The sequence below is a fragment of the Molossus molossus genome, unplaced genomic scaffold (genome assembly GCF_014108415.1).
Source record: "Molossus molossus isolate mMolMol1 unplaced genomic scaffold, mMolMol1.p scaffold_m16_p_3, whole genome shotgun sequence".
Taxonomy (NCBI): domain Eukaryota; kingdom Metazoa; phylum Chordata; class Mammalia; order Chiroptera; family Molossidae; genus Molossus; species Molossus molossus.
In genome coordinates this window covers 55094915-55115110 of record NW_023425366.1, presented here as the reverse complement: position 1 = coordinate 55115110, position 20196 = coordinate 55094915, and the positions used below count along the sequence as shown (strand labels likewise).

At 38.3% G+C, this 20196-nt stretch overlaps 1 protein-coding gene across 1 annotated transcript in view; it reads right to left on the bottom strand.

Moving 5' to 3' along the window:
- The window catches only part of MSH3 (mutS homolog 3), a 160253-nt gene that overhangs the window by 4213 nt on the left and 135844 nt on the right, over positions 1-20196 (bottom strand). The window contains exons 21-22 of the mRNA XM_036278555.1: positions 8577-8763; positions 4691-4820 (exon numbers count right to left, since the gene is read on the bottom strand). Coding sequence (XP_036134448.1) covers positions 4691-4820; positions 8577-8763 — 317 coding nt within the window. The remainder of the gene's footprint in view (positions 1-4690; positions 4821-8576; positions 8764-20196) is intronic.

The window sequence follows — 20196 nt, the reverse complement described above, 5'->3', positions numbered from 1 at the left end:
CAGTGACCTGTCATGGGCTACTGTACTATGAGGCCCATATGGAAAAAAGCTGGTGTCTCCGGCCAACAGCCATGAGTGAGCTTGGAAGTAGGTATTCTGAGCCTGCCAAGAGCCTTGCTGGGAAGTGGACTCGCCAGTCAAGCTTTGAGGTGCCGCTGCCCCGCAGTACCTTGCGGGTACCTTGTGAGAGACTGTGAGGTGGAGGTGGGGCTCGGCTGTGCGCAGGTCCCTGACCCACAGAAACTGGCAGATAATGTGTTTGCTGTTGTAAGCTGCTCTGTGTGGTAACTAATAAAGGGGTTCAGGCCCGAATCCCTTACCCCAAGCCAAGGTAACTCTGAAGGCCCACCGCACCCTGAGCTCCCAGCAGGACCGGCTGACCCCGCTCGGCGCCTCACTGCCCAGTCCTGCCCAGGCGATGGTCCTGCCTTCGCAACAACCCCTGCGTGCGAATCTCCATTCAGCTTCCTGGGGAACCCTATCTACCACACATGTGCATACATATGAATTAAACACTTTTAAGGAATTGGGGTGTAATGAAATACAGTAACACAAACACGGTGCTACACACAGTTCGATCTGTGCTAAATCTAACGCAGGGTTATATAGCTTTTACTATAAAATTCGATACGATTGCACTGTGTTGCAAAAATGTCCAAGATGAGCCAGATTTACAAGATTTCTGATACCCTGGTGCTTCTTCTCCTCGTCTGTTCCTGTCCACTTCCCCACCTGTCCTTTGTGTTCCTTAAGCTTCATCTGGAGGCAGAAGGTATTCTTGGTGCTTCATACTGTACGCTTAGTCTGTGTACTGCTGAGGGTGTGCGCACCCTTCCACCCGCACTGCCAGCACCCGCGGGGCTTCGTACTGTACGCTTAGTCTGTGTACTGCTGAGGGTGTGCGCACCCTTCCACCCGCACTGCCAGCACCCGCGGTGCTTCGTACTGTAAGCTCAGTCTGTGTACTGCTGGGGGTGTGCGCACCCTTCCACCCGCACTGCCAGCACCCGCCCTGAGAAAGTACCATCATTTGCCTGTTGCTCAATTTTTAGAGGAAATTAATTTGGTTTCTCTGTTATGTTCACTCTTTTGATGTTTTCATTTTTAGCTGATAAAAGAATAATGCTTACACACTTATCAAATGAAATAATGTATGAGAAAAGTCTCTTGATAAACTTATAATAAGAGCTAAATATATTAAATGTTATATTGTTCTGAATAATTTATTAACATACGTCAGTACTAATTATGGTGGTTTTTACACCATCAAAGTAAATAAAGTGACCGCTCTTCCATAATCACCTACGGAACTCTTTTTATAGTTATGTTCTATCTCAAGACTGTCTTTTGCCCCTGTCCTTCATCCCTCTTTGATGGCGGGTGGGGGAGAGAGACAGGGAGGACGTGCATGTAATGGAAATGTGGAGGCAGAGAACCAGGTGGAACAGAAGATGGTAAAAACAACTCATTTCTTTACAGCCTCACAATAAAAATGCTCAGTAAGAACTTGACTTATAAGCTAAGACCATTTCTTAAATGGGTATTACCGCAAAGCTTACCTGACACTACCTAGAGGCAGTGACAGTAATCATTCATGTTTCTGCTTGTTACCGGGAAACAGCAAAATCTGTTTTAAAGCCGAACTTCTACAGGCAGTTATTAAAAGATGTATCCTGATCAAACAGACTCCAGAGTTACTTTTAGGATTGAGTCATTAGAATTTAGAGGTGATTGAGGTTAGGTGACTTGTCCAATATTTTATAAACTGGAATAGCCTAAAACATAGGTTTCTTTCAGGTCCACTGCTCTATCTACCGTATCACAGGAAATAGATAAACATAGTCTATTGAAAGCCACCCAAAGGGCATTTGGAGCATTTTACTGATGAGCTATGTAATGGCCTCTAACTTAGACAGAAGAGGAGTCAGGCTAGAGATGACGGATAAAGCACAATATAGCCAGGAATATACGGGAAGTGAACAGGAAATGGAGCAATGCTGCAAATCTGAGTGAAAATGATTTTTGACCTAAAATTCTAGCCTTGCTAACTTATATATCAAGTATAAGGTGTAATGGAGACATGGTCATTCAGGCAAAGTCTCAAACTTTACCTCCGTTAGCTGATATTATTGGCATCTATTCCACCCATAAGAACACCCTGGTTTATAAAGGAGTTAACTCCCTGGCCATTTAACTCAGAGAAGTGTTCTCTTATCCAGCTCCATCCGTTGATGCTGGCTACAATCTAAGCAGATCAAAGTCACCCCTGCCGTTCTCACTTCTAAGACTGAGCATGGGATACATTCTGAAAATGAGATGGGACAGTGATGAGAGGCTAGTGAGCCTCTGAGAAAGGTCCCCTCGCTCCTCAGAGTCAAAGGGAAGGCTAATCCCTTCTCTTCCTTTGGACATTGCCAGGTCTGGATGCAATGCCGGAAAGGGCTGCAGCCTTCTCGCCACTAGGCCTGATGATGAAGCCAGCAGGGCAGGCAGTCAGAGCCTGGAGAACTGCAAAGAAGAGGAGCTGAAGCCCACTCTTCCTTGGAGGTTTCTGTAACAGGAGACTGTATACATCCTTATTGTTTGGGTCAGTGTGAGTTCAGTGTTCCATTACTTGCAATCAAATGCACAGTAGAGAAGGTAAGAGAATTCCTATGGTGGTGGTAATGGCAGGTCTCAGGTCTCAGGACAACAGCTGGGCAAGCCCAGGGAGACATCAGGTCAGATGAGCAAGAGGACAAAGGACTCCAGGAGGAATGACCCCAGTGGGGAAAAGTGGAATCAGTAGAGTCCATCATGTAGAAAAATATCCAGAGAGATGCTATAGAACAAGGGAGATTCAACCACAGATGCAAACAAAACAATAAAATGAAAAAATAAAAACAAGGCAATTGTTACCTTTAAGAAAACAGAACATGTTGTGAAAGAAAGAAAATGCACTTGTCTTCATACCTGGTTCATGGGTAAGCAATGACCGTAAAAACAAGGAATAGGAATAAAACAAAAAAATGTGAAACCACTATACTGGGATGACAGAGGAAGGGAAAGCTGAAGACCTCCAACTAACACAATGAACAGTCAGTCAACAATAAGTCAATGTGAAGAACCAAGGGAGGAAAATAAACCTCATTTAGAAATACAGGAGGAGGAAGGAGCTGAAAGCAGTTGCCCTCAGACTGGGATGGGGAGGGAGCATGGAGTGAAAGGACAAAAGCAGGGGTAGTTTGACCCTTTAAGCATCATTAAAATTTTTAAATTATGTTCATGAATAAAATTTCAAATCAGTAAAATAAAATGCCGAAACACAAGATGAAAGGCTCTGGGTTAGTAGTTAGTTCACATCAAATGTGTATCACTGACCCTTCCCTATTGGTGAACATGTTTCATTTATCCCACCGAGTTTTAGCTTATAAGCTCCTCCTTCGGATGCAGATTAATACACATGAAACTGTTTCCATGAGAGAATTTATAATGTGTTTTTCAAGACTGCATGGTGGTGAAAGGTGAGAACTGCCTAGCATTACTTTATCTCAGGTCCAGTGCTTTGTTTTATTTGGGTTAGTGGCCTGATTTCTTTTTCAGGTCCATCCTCATTGCTCTTCCAAAATAAAAGTTGGACTCTGGAGTGTCCTGGATAATGGATTTTCCACTGTAGCACACTGACTGTATAAACCATCACTGGCTGACAGGCCAGGGGCTTTAAAAAATTACTACCACAGGGAAAAAAATCATGCTAAAATCTACTACATTGCACACAGCACTTGAATTTGTTTCTATCGGCTAATGGTGTTCTTTTTCATGAAACATCTCATTTCTGTGACAGTAACAGTAGTGGAAAGGCTAGGGAAATACTGTAGATCCCACATGGCAGTTTTAGCAGAGTGGAGGAGAAGTGCCGGCAGAGGACATGGCTTCTAGGCTCAGTTCAGCCCCCACCCAGGTGGCCAACAGGGGCAAGCCACTTCACCTGTCTGAGATTTAGTTTCTTTGTCAAATTAAGATATAACATGTCTCGCCCTGGCCAGTATGGCTAAGTGGTTAGAGCACCGGCCTTCAGACCGAAGGGTCACAGGTTCGATTTCCAGTCAAGGGCATGTACCTGGGTTGCAAGTTCGATACCCAGCCTTAGTACGAGTTGCGCGGGAGACAACCAATTGATGTGTCTCTTTCACGTCAATGTTTCTCTCTCTCCCCACCACCCTTCCACTCTATCTAAAAATCAGTGATGGAAAAATATCCTCGAGTGAGGATTAACAAAAATGAACAAACAAAAAGTTACATCCAACATAGAGCATGGCTCTTAGTAAGTAATTAATGTTCAATAATGTTTGGGGGAAAATATTGGGCATTTTAATAGATGACTAATTATATTTTGTACTTGACTGTTAGGACATCTTTCCTGAGATGAATCTAAGAGGAAAACCTAAATGTCCCTCAACCCCACTCTCTTCTTCTATTAAAAAAAAAAAAAATAAGGAATATCAGGGAAATACTCAAAGATGGGAAGGATAAATGTGAAGTCTATTTGACGCACAGCTTAGAGAAAATTAATTTGGACAAATGTTATTTACAATCAACATTCACAGCCATTATTATTACTAAGCAAAAGTTCATATTCCTAAAACTCTAAGTTATCAAACATGACAACCAACACAATTCCAGTTGTACCTGTTATAGGAATGTTCCATACCTGGATCTTGTTGGCTCTCATCCTCATTGACCATGAATCCCATGTGATAATTCCCCACCTGTTGTGAGTACTTTTTTTCTAATTCACAAACTGGCGGATAGTGGGTGACAAACAGGGTTAAGGATTTCACCTGAAGTAATAAGACATATAATAAATGTTATTTTAAAATTTTATTTAATTGAAAATTTTCTCCAATTTTGTTTTGAACATTTTTAAATCTCCATTAAAGGTACATATACACAATGGAGTACTATGCAGCTGTAAGAAAGAAAGATCTCTTATCCTTTGAGACGACATGGAGGCACCTGGAAAGTATTATCCTAAGTGAAATAAGCCAAGCAGAAAAAGACAAATACCACATGATCTCACTTATATACGGAATATAATGAACATAATAGTCTGAGGAATACGGTAGACCCAGAAACATGGAAGTAGGGCACAGACTGACATCCCTCAGAAGAGGGGGTGGGGGGTGGGAAGAGATAAACCACAGAACTTATACGCATGTATGCATAACCAATGGACATGGACAACAAAGCCGGGGACGGGGGTGGGGGGACTGCCAATGGGGTAAAAAAGGAGAAACATCTGTAACAAAAAAAAAATTAAAAATAAAAATAATAAAGCAAAAAAAAAAAAAGTGAAATGAACATCCATCTACTCCTTATCTAGACAACCATTAATATTTTTGCCATATTTCCCCTTCCTTCCTCCCTCCCCACTTCACACCCCCACGCACAATTTTTTCCTGAACCATTTGAAAATTAATTGCAGACATCATGACACTTAATCCCTAAATACTTAAGATTCTTATCTTCTAAGAACAAAAAAATTTTGCTACATAATCAAGAATAAAATGTATTATACTCAAGAAATTTAACACTGATATATTACTATTATATCTACCATACAGCCTATAAATTTCCCTAAACTATCTCACTAATGTCCTTTATAAATGTTCTTTTTTTGACCAAGGACCATGCAGTGTACTTAGTCATGTCTCTTTAATTTCTAATAATCTAGAAGTTCCCCTGCTTTTTCTTTTTGTCTTTTGTGACATTCACATTTTTGAAGTATCCAAGAGAGCTGTTTTGCATAATGTCCCTCACTTTAGATTTGACTGACTGTTTCCTTCTGGTTAGATTCAGATTAACCCTCAAGGCCAAGAACATCACACACACTGTAGGGGACACACCTTTTTAATCCATCACATCAGGCAGCAGTATCAGTTTGACCCACCTTTGGGGGTGCGAAATTTGATTATTTGGTTTAAGTAGGTGCCCAAAAGATTCCTTCATTGCACTAATACCTTTCTCCTTTGTAATTAATAAGTATTCTGTGGGGTGATATTTTGAGTCTCCCACAATCTTTCATTCAAAGGTTTTACCACCTATTCCAGGACCAGTTATTATTATGGTTGTTACTAAATGTTGCTTTTTAAAAATTCTCTACATAATTATTAGTTGGCATTCTATAAATAGTGCTTTCCTATATCCCCACCCTACCCCCCACCATATTTAAATTTATTTTTATTTTGTTGGTATTAGTATGAATTCAATGCATTCTTCAATAAACATTATTTTAAAACATATATTATTATGTATTATAGGAATCCCTATCTTAAGGAAAGTTAACACCAAATCATGGTCTAAAAATTAGTAGAAGAGGGTAATTAAATTGAAGAACTGTAGTTTTGATTCCTCTACCATTCATCCTATTAAAAGTCAGAACATGGGTGTTCTGTCTTATAACAAGTACAAATAAAGCTATTAAGCAGGGTTTCTTTGACAAGCTGCTCTTAAAATGTTCCCTGAAGGGTCTCTCCACAGTGCCCGTTCCCTGAGCTGACAGGCATTTTCAGCCAGAAGACCCAAGGGTTTGGCCATGACACTGCGTCCCTGGGGCGGTGCACTTGCAACAGATCCGTGTCTGTCCTTCGCTCCTCCCTGACCTCTCTCCCCCACCTCAGCAATCAAGGGACACCATGAAAATAAGGATCTGCATCCATAAAAAGCTTGCAGACTCTTGTTACAGAAGAATCCTCTTCAATGACTTACCTCTAAGGTCAATTTTATCTAAAAATAACACTTTCTTCATTAACATTTAAAATCTCCAAAAACTGCTAGAGAAGTGACAAATTCAATTGTCAGTTTGTTCCTGAAGGTTCTTAAACGAATCTCTGCAACATTACCAAACTGCTTTTGATAGCCACCCTCCGATATGGCCCCCAAACTCTTCACCTCCCAGTGTTAACGCTTTTTAGTGGTCTCCTCCCGCTCCCCGCCAGGAAGCAGGGCTGGCCCGCGCGGTGTGCAGAGGGGGCAGCAGTGGCGGTCACAGAGAGCACTGCTTCTGCCTTGGTCTCGGGGACTGCTTCCTCAGGGGGAGGCAGACGCCACTCTGCAGGGACACTGAAGCCACTGTGGAGAGGCCCCCAGGGGAAGGAACTGAGGGCCCGGGCCCAGCGCCAGCACCAGCTTGCTGGCCGTGTCAGTGAGCCACACTGGAGGAGGACCCTCCAGCCCGGCCGACTACCTGACTGCAACCTCAGGAGACAGTGTGAGCCGACACCATCCAGCCAAGCGGGTCCCTGATGCCTCGTCTCCAGACCCTGTGAGAGGTACTAAATGACTGTTGTTGTTTTACGCCACTACGTTTTGGAGTGATTTGGTACTCAGTCGTAGTAAATGCTGTAATGCTACAGAGTAGAAACAGTAAAATAAACTCAGGGCAGCGGGTTCGGGTCTGTCATGCTTTGTTCCTGAAGCCTCTTAAATGATGCTGCAGAGGCAGAGACAGGACTTCACTAAACCTGTGATATATTCCTTCTATAATAAGTGAAGAAAACGGTCTGAGCTACACCTTTGTGCAAATCAAGAATTTCTTTTTAAAGAAAAGTTTTAAAGCATTTATTCAAAGTAGAAAACATGTCATCATTAACTATGTGATCTAATTGTTTAAACAAAAAACTGAAGGCCACCAAAGTTTAAAGAAAAGGGGATATTATTTTTGCATTATGTTTTTTTGCAAAGAAATTTGAGAAAAAAGGCAACAATCTGGTGAGGGCCAAGGGAAGAGAGGGTGAGGTCTGGGTGGAGGGTGGTAAGGGTGGGGAGGGGAATGGGGGATATCTGAAACAATGTCAACAATAAAAAGAAAAGAAAACATTTTAAAAATATGCTTTTATTGCCTATTTAAGGAAGCAGAGAAGAAATGAAAATGAGGGGAAGACAGAGACAAAAGAATAAAAAAGTAGAGAACAAAAAGAAAGAGAACAGAAGGGGGGACAAGGCTCAGGGGTAGGTGAGAGGAAGGGAGGGAAAGGAGAGACCAAACTGAACAAAGGCAGAGAGTAAACAAAAGCTGAGAGTTTGATGGAGATGACAGGGATTGAAAGTTTGACACTATCAAAATTCACACTGAGAAGCGCAGAAATGCACTCTGAAAGCAGATATGCGGTGTAGGAGGGCAGTCACTGAAACACAGAAAGACACAAAGAGATGAGATCAAAGACCTTACATTGAGCTCTTTTAGAATATTGTTGCAAAAAAAGTATATCAGAGGGTAAAAAAATGGCACTTTCTTTTTGTTCTTTCCTGAAGGGTTGGGTTGCAGGTAGATGGTCCCTTCTCTTGATATAGAGCTTGCCATGAAAATAAGATCGAGTTCTCATTGGAAATATTGCCAGGGAGGCACATCAAAGAATAACAAACATTATTTAGGACCAATCTATCTGAATTCAACGTATAACATTCGAATAGACAATTGCAGGAATAAGGTCAACCGTAACAATTAAAGATAGGTTTGAATATTTAAAACTGAAGTCAGGAAAACAATCTGTATAGTATGTACCACTCATGTACCAAAAAATATGCAACATACTTACATCTCTAATAAAATGCTCAAGTGTAGCATAAGCAATGGCAATTCCATCATGGGTGCTCGTCCCTCTTCCTAATTCATCCATAATAACCAAGGACTGTGAGGTTGCTTTTCTTATTATTTCTGCTGTGTCAGTCAGCTCTTCCATAAATGTACTCTGTCCTTTATATATATTATCTGCAGCACCCATCCTACAAACAAAATGAAGACAGATTTCCTCTGAACTTTATTATTAGGAAACTAGGATTATTCTATGAGCAATTAAAATAAAAGATCCTTAGGGGTCTATGCACTCTGAGTCAAAACAGCTGAAATTACATTAAACAAAAAGAAAACATATATTGGATATAAAGAGTGCCTAACATCAAATTGCACCTTCAAGAAACATTCTGGCTAGAGCTCCTGAAAAGAAAGGAAACTTCTGACTCTGCCTTTTTCTGACCATTTCAGACCAAAGTTTTGGTGCTCACAGGGGAAAACAGTGCTTCTCTACATCACTGTGCTTAAAAGACACAAGTACTAGGACACTGTACAATTACAGACTTTTCCCAGAGTTTTCTCAACTGATATTACGAATTAAAGTAATTTTGAAATAACGTATTAAGATGAAACGTTCTGACTAAACTAGAATTATCAAGATTTAGTAACCTCAGACATCTCGAATTGGTTCCTAAAGTTGACTTCATGGAACACAGTTCTCTGAGATGTCAAGAAATGGGTCCAAATGATGTAACACTTCTTAGAGCCTTTGACATCCTGCTACACAGAGAAGGGTCTAGTACACAGCATTTCTCTAGCATTTAAAAGTGAATCCCTACACCTTCTCCCAGAGCACCCTGTGACGAAAGAACACATTTGGTCTATAGAATACATTTGGAAAAACGCCTATTTAGTACAAAAAGAACCAGGAAAACAAAAAAATAATTAGGTAACACTCATTCAAGGTCATGTAGTTGACAGCAAAACTAGGATTCAGATTTTGTGAATTCTGGTAACTATTTTCTTAGCAAAATACTTTCATAATGTAGCTTTGCCATAACAGTTCACAAGTGACCTACAGAATCATAATGTACCTTTCATTTCTGGAGAAACTGCGCCTTCACCACCCGTGGCTGGATCCCTGTGCAGGGCAGTAGAGGTGAAGTGGAGCCCCAAGAGAACTGCTCTAGTAGCAGTGGCATTTGGAAGCTGCGATTAACTACAGCATCAGTGATGGAGTTGATAGGGTTTAACTAGCATTGCTGGCAACTTTATCCATTTTAAAATCAATAACTTATTCAACATAATTAATGGAATGTTGCTAGCTTCGGAGCATTCTGGCTACTTTTTCTAAGTTCAAATACTGTTATTTACACCTTGATTTTCAATGTTTACTAATATTTCCCCTATCACAAAGCGAGAAGATTAAACTTTCTCATCTCTGCAACCACTCTGAATTCTTCAGAATCACATATGACCCTCATTTAACATTGACTGGTTTCATTCCTGACAGGTTGTGAGCTGACAAAAAGAACAAACCTTTGGCTGATAATGAAATAGCTCTGGTAAGGCCAATACTTCGGGGGCCTATGATTTTCAAGAATCAGAATAACAAGCAAACACTGGATAAGATTCAACGCAACAGTTTAAGTATTACACTTAAGTGCGTTACAGAAACCCTACGGTAGCAGTGGTCTTACCGGCAATTTCAAAAACTGGAGAATGCTCTTGGGAAAGATATTCAAAGATGAGATTTCAAATCAGAGAGAAAGGATGAATGACCAGTTTAAAAAAAATGTTTTAAATGCTAGCTAACTGGTTATTTCAGAAAAAAGAAGAAGAAAAAAAAAGTTGCCCGGCCGGTGTGGCTCAGTGTCACATGGACTGAGAGGTCCTGGTCTGAGTCCCAGTCAGGGCACATGCCCGGGTTTTGGGCTCAATCCCTAGTGAGTGGAGGCGGCCGATAGATGTTTCTCTCTCTCTCTCCCTTCCTTTCTCTCTAAAACAATCAATAATAACATATTTTTTAGAAAAACAACAAAGATGTGTCCCTACTCAAATTATATTCATATATATGTGGATTTAAAAGTTGAATGTAAAATAGAAACCATAAACACACCAAGCAGTCTAGACGAAACTTAATCTCTAGACAGGTGGGTAGGTGACTTCATGTACACAGCACCAAAACATGTGGATAGCAAAGCCTCACATAGCGATGTGCTTCATGGGATCAGAGGGTTTCTGTCCTTTAGGAGGCCAGGCCAAATTTCACAGGGTCTTAGATGTCTTTTTATTCAGCAATGATCCCTACTCTACTATTAGGCCAGTGATTTTCAAATATCTTTTTAGCTGTTACGTCCTTTGTTCAAATGAAATTTTACAGAAATTCACTCTGCAAATGAGATCAAAGGAATGCTGATTTGGTTAAAAACCCAGCACTCTTAGGCCCTTATCGGCATCCAGAGTCCACTCTGTGAGACTCTTAAACCCTGTGGATCAGTCCGAAAGCCACTGTATTCGGAGCCAACACATTTTCTATTACAATTCTATTTTTCCACTGCACCTGATGATAAAGTAGATTGTTGCCCAGATGCTGAAAAAATGCCTGCTCATTAACCAGCCACTGAGGCCACTGGGGACCTATGAGTTTGTAACTGGGAGAACTGTTTACTGATAAAAATATTTTCTGTTAACTTCTCTTAAGAAATATATAGTATGGACGGGCTAATGTGGCTCAGTGGTTGAGCATCGACCCATGCACCAAGAGGTCACTGGTTCGATTCCCGGTCAGGACTCATGCCCAGGTTGTGGGCCCAGTTCCCAATGGGGGCATGCAGGAGGCGGCCAATCGATGTCCTCTCTCATTGATGTTTCTATCTCTCTCCCTCTCCCTTCCTCTCTCTCTAAAAGCAAGAAAAGATAATTTTTTAAAGAAATATATAGTATGCTTGTTTTTTCAATAAATTTCAACAATAGAATGACTTTTTATGATTCTGATGGACACAGAACTTTGTCACTAAACACATTTTCCTTTTCATCTCTGTTATAGGAAACTGTATAAGATTTTATAATACAAACAGCAACCCTACTCTATCTTGTATTTCTATCCTTATTTCTCATTGCTCCAATGTCTCTGGATAACATATTAGTCTTGTAGAACCTTGCTCTATAATATATTATCCCAGTAAACTGCCTAAAATAAGGTAGGTGTGGTATAAATTAACAAAATGATTGTAATTTTTTATTAACTCAACAAGTATTTATGAGACATATTACTGATCAATGATTCTGAAATTTTTCAAATGTTAAAATATGTTAGAGATTTAAAAGAATGGCAAAACATATGCCAGTATTATCATCTGTCTGTATTTATATTCAAATGTAATAAAAAATGCATACTTTAGGTTTCACCTTAGAGTTAGTTTGCTCTGAGTACACAGTTTACAGTTATGTGATTAAGAAAAAAAATCACTTTGATATTTTTAGGAGTGGCAACTGACTAATCTTTCTAATCCCCCTAATTCCCTCCTCGCTTATAACCTTATATAGGTCAACAAAGCTTACTAAATTATAGCAAACGGGGTGGGCCTCTGTCCCCTCAAATCACAATCTCTGGGCCTTCCACAAGAAAAATGTTAACAAGAAGAAGAAATACTGCAATTACAGTGAGGGGGTGGAGGGAAATGTTCATACTGAATAAGTAATTGGAGCTTAAATATCAAAATTGTTAAATAGAGGCAATGATTATTTATATTGCATTAGTTTTGACATACTTTTAAGTGCTTTTAAAACAATTTTTATGGAAATAAATGAAATTTACAATTTTCAGGTGTATAAGTCAGTGGTATTAAACAAATTCACAATGTTATATAGCCATCACCACTATCCACTAGCAGAATTTTTTCATCATCGAAAAACAGAAACTCTGTACCTTTTAAAAAAATAACTCCCCATTCTTCCCTCCCCCCCAGCTCCTGGTTGCTGCAATTCTATTATAATTTTGGGGAATGTTTCTGTAGCTGTTAAACCTGAATAATGATTTTCAAATTAAAAAAAAAATCCACTGTCTGTCTCTATGAATTTGTGTATTCTAGGTTCCTCATATAAGTGAAATTAGATCCTATTTGTACTCTGAGTGCTTTGTATAGGAGGGTTTTTATGTCAACTTGTTTTGTCTTCCTTTTGAAACGAAAGAAGTTCTGTTCACTTCACTTTGCTAAACACTTTGCAGAATTCTGTGCAGTGTAAGTATCTACATTCCTTGTTGTTTTTTTCTATTACATAAACTTTACAAAAGGAAAATAATCTACTGAATAACGAAGTACTCTAACTTTTGAGAAGGATGGTATAAGTATAGAAGGAAAAAAAATTAGTCCAAGAAGAGAAAAAGCTGCAAAAGAACATGTTATTAAAAGATGTGTAGATACTGCATGGTATTTAAAAGGTATAAAAATGTGAAGTAGGTCTGTATTGCATTTAATGAAAAATAACCATTAACCCAGAAATGGAATGAAATCACAAATGATGTAGTATTATATGCTTGCATGTTTTAAAAGACTTGAAGGCCATATACCTAAACAACAATGATTTTCAGGTGGTGAAATTACAGGTGATTTAATTTTTTTTCCTTTTCGAACTTTTCTATAGTTTTAAATTTTGCTCAATGAACGAGCATTACAGAGTAATTAGAAAAAACAAATGTTATTTTTAAAAATCACAAATGATACATTTAAACCACTTTAGACTTTTGGAGGACTTCAAAGGAGAAATCAACAGCAATACAATCATAGCAGGGGACTTCAATACCCTGCTGACATCACTGGATAGATATTCTAGACAAAAAATTAACAAGGTAACACAGACTCTAAATGAAACACTAGATCAGATACATTTAATAGATATCGACAGACAATTACACCCCAAAACTGCAGAATTCACATTCTTCTCAAGTGCACATTGGACATTCTCAAAGATAGACCACGTTAGGGCACAAACTAAGTCTCTACAAGTTCAAGAAGATTGGAATCATATCAAGCATCTTCTCAAATCACAATGTCATGCAACTAGAAATCGATTGCAACAAGAACATGCAAAGACATTTGAAAACATGGAGGCTAAATAGCATGTTATTGAATAATGAATGGGTTACCATGGAGATCAAGGACAAAATTAAAAACTTCCTGGAAACCAATGAAAATGAACACACAACAACACAAAATCTATAGGATGCAGCAAAAGCAGTTCTGAGAGGGAAGTTCATAGCACTACAGGACTACCTCAAGAAACAAGAAAAATTTCTAATAGACTATCTAACCTCACAACTTAAAGAACTAGGAAGCAAACAAAAAGAAAACCCCAGAGCAAGTAGAAGGAGGGAAATAGTAAAGATCAGAGCAGAAATAATAACACGGAGACCAAAAATATAATTCAAAAGATCAATGAAACAAAGAGCTGGCTCTTGAAAAGATAAACAAGATTGATGGACCATTAGCTACACTCACCAAGAAACAAAGAGAGAGAATTCAAATACACAAAATCAGAAATGAAATAGGAGAAATAATAATTGACACCACAGAAATACAAAGGATTGTTAACAAATATTATGGCCAATTATACGGCAACAAATTTGACAATCTAAGCGAAATGGACAAATTTCTAGAAACACACAGTCTCCCAAAACTGAAACAGGAAGAGATAGAAAACTTGAACAGAACAATAACAACAAAAGAAATTGAAGATGTAATCAAGACTTTCCCAGCAACAAAAGCCCAGGCCCAGAATGCTTCACAGGGAATTTTACCGAACATTCAAAGAAGAACTAATACCCATTCTCCTCAAACTATTTCAAAAAACTCAAGACGAAGGAAGACTTCCAAACTCGTTTTATGAGGCCAGCATAATTCTAATTCCAAACCAGAAAAACACACTACAAAGAACGAAAACTACAGGCCAATATCCCTGATGAACATAGACGCCAAAATCCTGAACAAAATACTAGCAAATTGAATCCAGCAATACATCAAAAAAATTATTTACCATGACCAAGTGGGATTCACCCAAGGGAGATGCAAGGCTGGTACAATATTCGCAAATCATTAAATGTGATACACCACATAAACAAAATGAAAGATAAAAATCATATGATCATACCAATAGACGCTGAGAAAGCATTCGAAAAAATCCAGCATCCATTTCTGATAAAAACACTCAGCAATGTGGGAATAAAGGGATCAATTCTCGACATAATAAAGGCCATATATGAAAGACCTACAGCCAACATCATACTCAGTGGGCAAAAATTAAAAGCATTTCCCTTAAGAACAGGAAGAAGGCAAGGATGCCCACTTTCGCCACTCTTAATTTAACATAGTACTAAAAGTCTTAGCCACAGCAATAAGACAGGAAAAAATAAATAAAAAGGATCCAAGTTGGAAAGGAGGAAGTGAAACTGTCACTATTCGCAGATGACATGATACTATACGTAGAAAACCCCAAAGACTCCATCAAAAATTTACTAGACTTAAGAAATGAATTTGGCAAAGTAGCAGGATACAAAGTTAACGTCAAAAAAGTGATACCACTCTTATACACCAATGATGAACTCACAGAAAGAGAAACTAAAAAAACAATCCAATTTACCATTGCAGCAAAAAAATTAAGATACCTAGAAATAAACTTAACCAAAGAAATAAAGGACCTATTCACAGAAAACTACAGGTCATTGAAAAAAGAAATAGAAAAAGATATAAAAAAGTGGAAGCATATACCTTGTTCATGGATTGGAAGAATTAACATCATTAAAATGTCCATACTACCCAAAGCAATCTATAGATTCAATGCAATCCCCATCAAAATACCAACGGCATATTTCACAGAATTAGAACAAATACTTCAAAAGTTCATATGGAACCAAAAAAGACCTCGAATAGCCACAGCAATCTTGAAAAAGAAGAACAAAGTTGGAGGGATCACATTACCAGATTTCAAGTTATACTACAAAGCCACTGTAATCAAAACAGCCTGATACTGGCACAAGAACAGGCATATAGACCAGTGGAACAGAACAGAGAACCCAGAAATGGACCCAAGGCAATATGCTCAATTAATATTTGACAAAGGTGGCAAGAGCACACAGTGGAGTAAAGACAGCCTCTTTAATAAATGGTGTTGGGAAAATTGGACAGCTACATGCAAAAAAATGGAATTAGATCATCTACTTACACCCTACACAAGAATAAACTCAAAATGGATAAAAGACTTAAATGTGACTCATGAATCCATAAAAATTCTAGAAGAAAATATAGGCAACAAAATTTCAGACATCATACACAGTAGAATTTTCACTGATACATCACCTAAGGCAACAGAAACAAAGGAGAAAATGAACAAATGGGACTACATCATACTAAAAACCTTCTGCACAGCAAAAGATACAACCATCAAAATGGAAAGGCAACCCACTGTATGGGAGAGCATAATTGCCAATGATATATCAGATAAGGGGTTAATTTCCAATATATATAGAGTTCTCATACAACTCAACAAAAGGAATACAAAGAACCCAATTAAAAAATGGGCAGAGGAACTAAACAGACACCTCTCCAAACAGGACATACAAATGGCTAAGAGACATATGAAGAAATACTCAACATCACTAATCATCAGAGAGATGCAAATTAAAACAACAATGAGGTATCACCTCACACCTGTCAGAATGGCCACCATCAACAAATCATCAAACAATTGTTGGCCAGGGTGTAGAGAAAAGGGGACTCTAGTACACTGCTGGTGGGGATGCAGACTAGTGCAGCCACTATGGAAAACAATATGGTGTTACCTCAAAAAATTAAAAATTGAACTTCCATTTGACCCAGTGATCCCACTTTTAGGAATATACCCTAAGAAGCCTGAAACACCAATCAGAAAGAATATATGTACCCCCATGTTCGTAGCAGCACTATTTACAATAGCTAAAATCTGGAAACAGCCCAGATGTCCATCAGTAGATGAATAGATAAAAAAGCTGTGGTACAGCCCTGGCCGGTTTGGCTCAGCAGTTGGAGCATCGGCCTGCAGTCCAGAGAGACTTGGGTTCAGTTCCCGCTAAGGGCACGTACCTCGGTTGCAGTTTGTCCCCAGCCCGGTTGGGTCCTGTGGGAGGCAGCCACTCGATGTGTCCCTTTCACATCCATGTTTCTCTCTCTCTCTACCTCTCTCTCCTTCCTACTCTGTCTGAACAAAAAATGGAAAAATGTCCTCGGGTGAGGAAAAAAAAAAGCAGTTGTACATATACACAATGGAGTACTATGCAGCTGTAAGACAGAAAGATCTCTTATCCTTTGAGATGACATGGAGGGACCTGGGAAGTATTATCCTAAGCGAAACAAGCCAAACAGAGAAAGACAAGTATCATATGATCTCACTTATTTGTGGAATATAATTAACATAACCGTCTGAGGAATGGGGTAGTCCCAGAGACGTGGAAGTGGGGTAGAGACTGACAATCCCCAGAAGAGAGGGTGGTGGGGGAGAGATAAACCACAGAACTTATATGCATGTATGCATGAACAATGGACATGGACAACAAAGCTGGGGACAGGGTGGAGAGGGAGGCAGAGGGGGGAATCAGTGGGGGGAAAAGGGGAAACATCTGTAACATAAATAAATTAATTAAAAAAATAAAATAAAATAAAATAAATAAAAACACTTTAGAGTCTATTGTATCATTACACTGAGATGAAGTAATTCCCAGGTTAAATAACTAGCTTTCTTTCGCCAATATCAATAATTATTAGCAGCAATGTGATTATTCTAACAGACAAGAAGAAGCTTTCTTTCTCTAGTGTAATTATTTTCAGTAACAATGCAATCAGATTACACTATAGTATGTAAAGTCCATTTACAAAAGCTCTAACACTGAACTGCAAATATAACCAAGCAAAAACCACTGCAGCAATCTTTCAACTTCAACTGAAACATTACTGAGAAACAACACAGGAATCCAAGAAAATGCCAAACTTGCACTGGCTCATGGAAACTACGTTCACTGGAAACATCTACAAAGCACACACAGACCAATGATGAAGGACACAGGTGTTCTCCTATCAAAGGCAATTTACAGTGTACTGATAGGGCACATCATTCTCTAACACATCTACTAGTCAGTCCACTCTGTGGGAAAGTCCCAAGAATTTCAAAGGAAAATAATTAACAGAGCAAATGCTCTTTACCAACCTTAACTATATCTGTTAAAACCACAAATAATTAAGGCCATCAAAAGAATGGTAAGATTAATCACAGTAATCAATAAGATCAATAGAGGGAAACAAGACACAACCGAAAGGTGCATCCTTATACTTGAACTCACAATATGATCTCAAGCAAATCACAATCTCTCTAATTCTGGTTTTCCTTCTGTAAAATTGAAGTTGAACAATGGCTTCTAAATCTGGACATGTTTCAGATTTAGGTTTTTGAATACAGAGTCCAAGGGTCCCCTTCATCATAACAATTACAACAGCATTTCCAAGGGAACTGCAGAAAGGGGATCTGACTGGGATCTGTACTTAAAATCCAGCCAAATTAAACACGAGGATGGTTATGAGGCATAAGTTCATACAACCACTTCCCATCAAAAAGATTAAGTGAGATATTTCCTGTTGGCTATGACATGAAGACAGGAGCTAAATAAAGCACGGAGACATTCATGAGCTAACATTTCTGATGCCAATAAAATTCATAACAGCCTATCATTTAGTAAAATATCACTTATCATGTGGTTTTCAGTGCTGGTACTTACTACCAAGTAGAAGATATGCACTGATTCAAGATGTTTTTCTTTCTGTACAGAAGGACACGTGACATTTAATAGAGTACAAATACTCTACAATAGGTGCTCTGTCAATATTTGCTGAATTAAACTAAACTGGGCAAACAAACCAGTTATTCACACAAAGGCAAACATTTAAAATAATTTAAGCATTTGAATGCCTATTACCTTCCAATTTGCTCTCAAAATAAACACACTGGTGCCATTCTGAGTACACAGCATTCCTGAAGCTTGGTGCAATAAGAGAGAATTTACATGGGTAGCATGGCATGAAAATTATTAACTGGGGACCACTTAATGTAAAATCCCCTTTCTACTAACATTTAACTGACATAAATAGAAATAAATTATGCTGAAAGGAATGCAATTGTTTAGCTTTTTGAAAACCAGACTTAATAATTCATTGCTTTTCTAAAACTTAATTACTGAGTCTAAAAATGGGAATAAGGTTTAAGTTTGCATTTATCAGGATAATAAACAATGGGTCTTTTTCTAGTAATGTATTCAAAGATGATAATGATCCTTAGAAATATGGGTCTAGAAATAGATCACTAATGAGCACATATATCATAAAACACTGATATAAATATGCCAATTACAGCCAAATGTGCATGTTTGCCAAATTTCTACTTTAAAAAAATGCTTCTTATTCAGGAAAAGGTTCATATGAGGTTACAACTGCATTCAGAAAAAAAAAAAAAAAAAAAAATCCCTAAAGCTTTCTGTTTACAACTTTTCCGGCATTTATTTATACTTCTTATAGAACAATGCCCAGCACACAGTGGCCACTCAATGAATATTTATGAATACATGAATTTAAACCTAGTGATGTAAATGTCCAAATAATAATACAAAAATAACCAATTTGAAAATAAAGTTTGGAGCCAAATTTTATGCATATAAAATGTTTTTTAATGTTTTTTTCCATGGGGCCCAAAAAGGATTTGAAGTGATTTAGAATAAAAATATATTCATAATGGACGAGTTACAATGAATGTGAAACTAGGATTATAAACCATACAGTAGGTTCTCAAATTTAAGACAGCAAATTTAGCACAAGCTTTTAAAATGCTAATTTTGGGGTCTCATGCTGGAGATTCCAATTTAATGGGTCTGTGACAGACCTCAGAAAGCAGCATTTTTAACAAGCATCTTTGATTCTGATGCAACTGTTCTAAGTATCATGCTAGACACGTATTCCCAAGTAAGAAGAGAAAGAAAAAACTAACACAAATTTGCTTCTACACCTGAGCCTTGAATTTAGCTCTTGCCTTCTTTGCTGTGAAGGCAAAAAAGAATTAAAGAGGAAGCAGCCATTGGTGATAACAGGAGGCTGCCAGTAAGCCATTCTAAATCTCTTTGTAAACAGGGACAGCATGCACAGGCAGAGGAAAAATTCCTCAGCATTAACAAAAAGTGATTTATCTGATGATACTTCATGTAAAAGATGTTAAGTAACAGAAATAAAAACATCCTTAATAAGAAATTTTGGAGAAAATAAAGAAACATCATCAAATGGGTACTTCTTACTCTGAATTAATTTTAAAGCATATGGTCAAACTTTTACACTGTTGGTGGGATTCTAAATTGGCCTCTTTGAATAACAAGACAGATGCATATTCCTTACAAGTCACAGTCCTGTGCCTGGATAAAGCCTAGATTCAGAAAACTCATTTATGTGCACTAGGAGATGTGTCTAAGACAAGGATCAAGACTATACTGCAACAAATTTGAATCATGTCAGATATCAATCAAGGAAAATAAACCATGGAGAAAAAATATGAGTGGACTAGAATTTTATTTATCCATATAGACA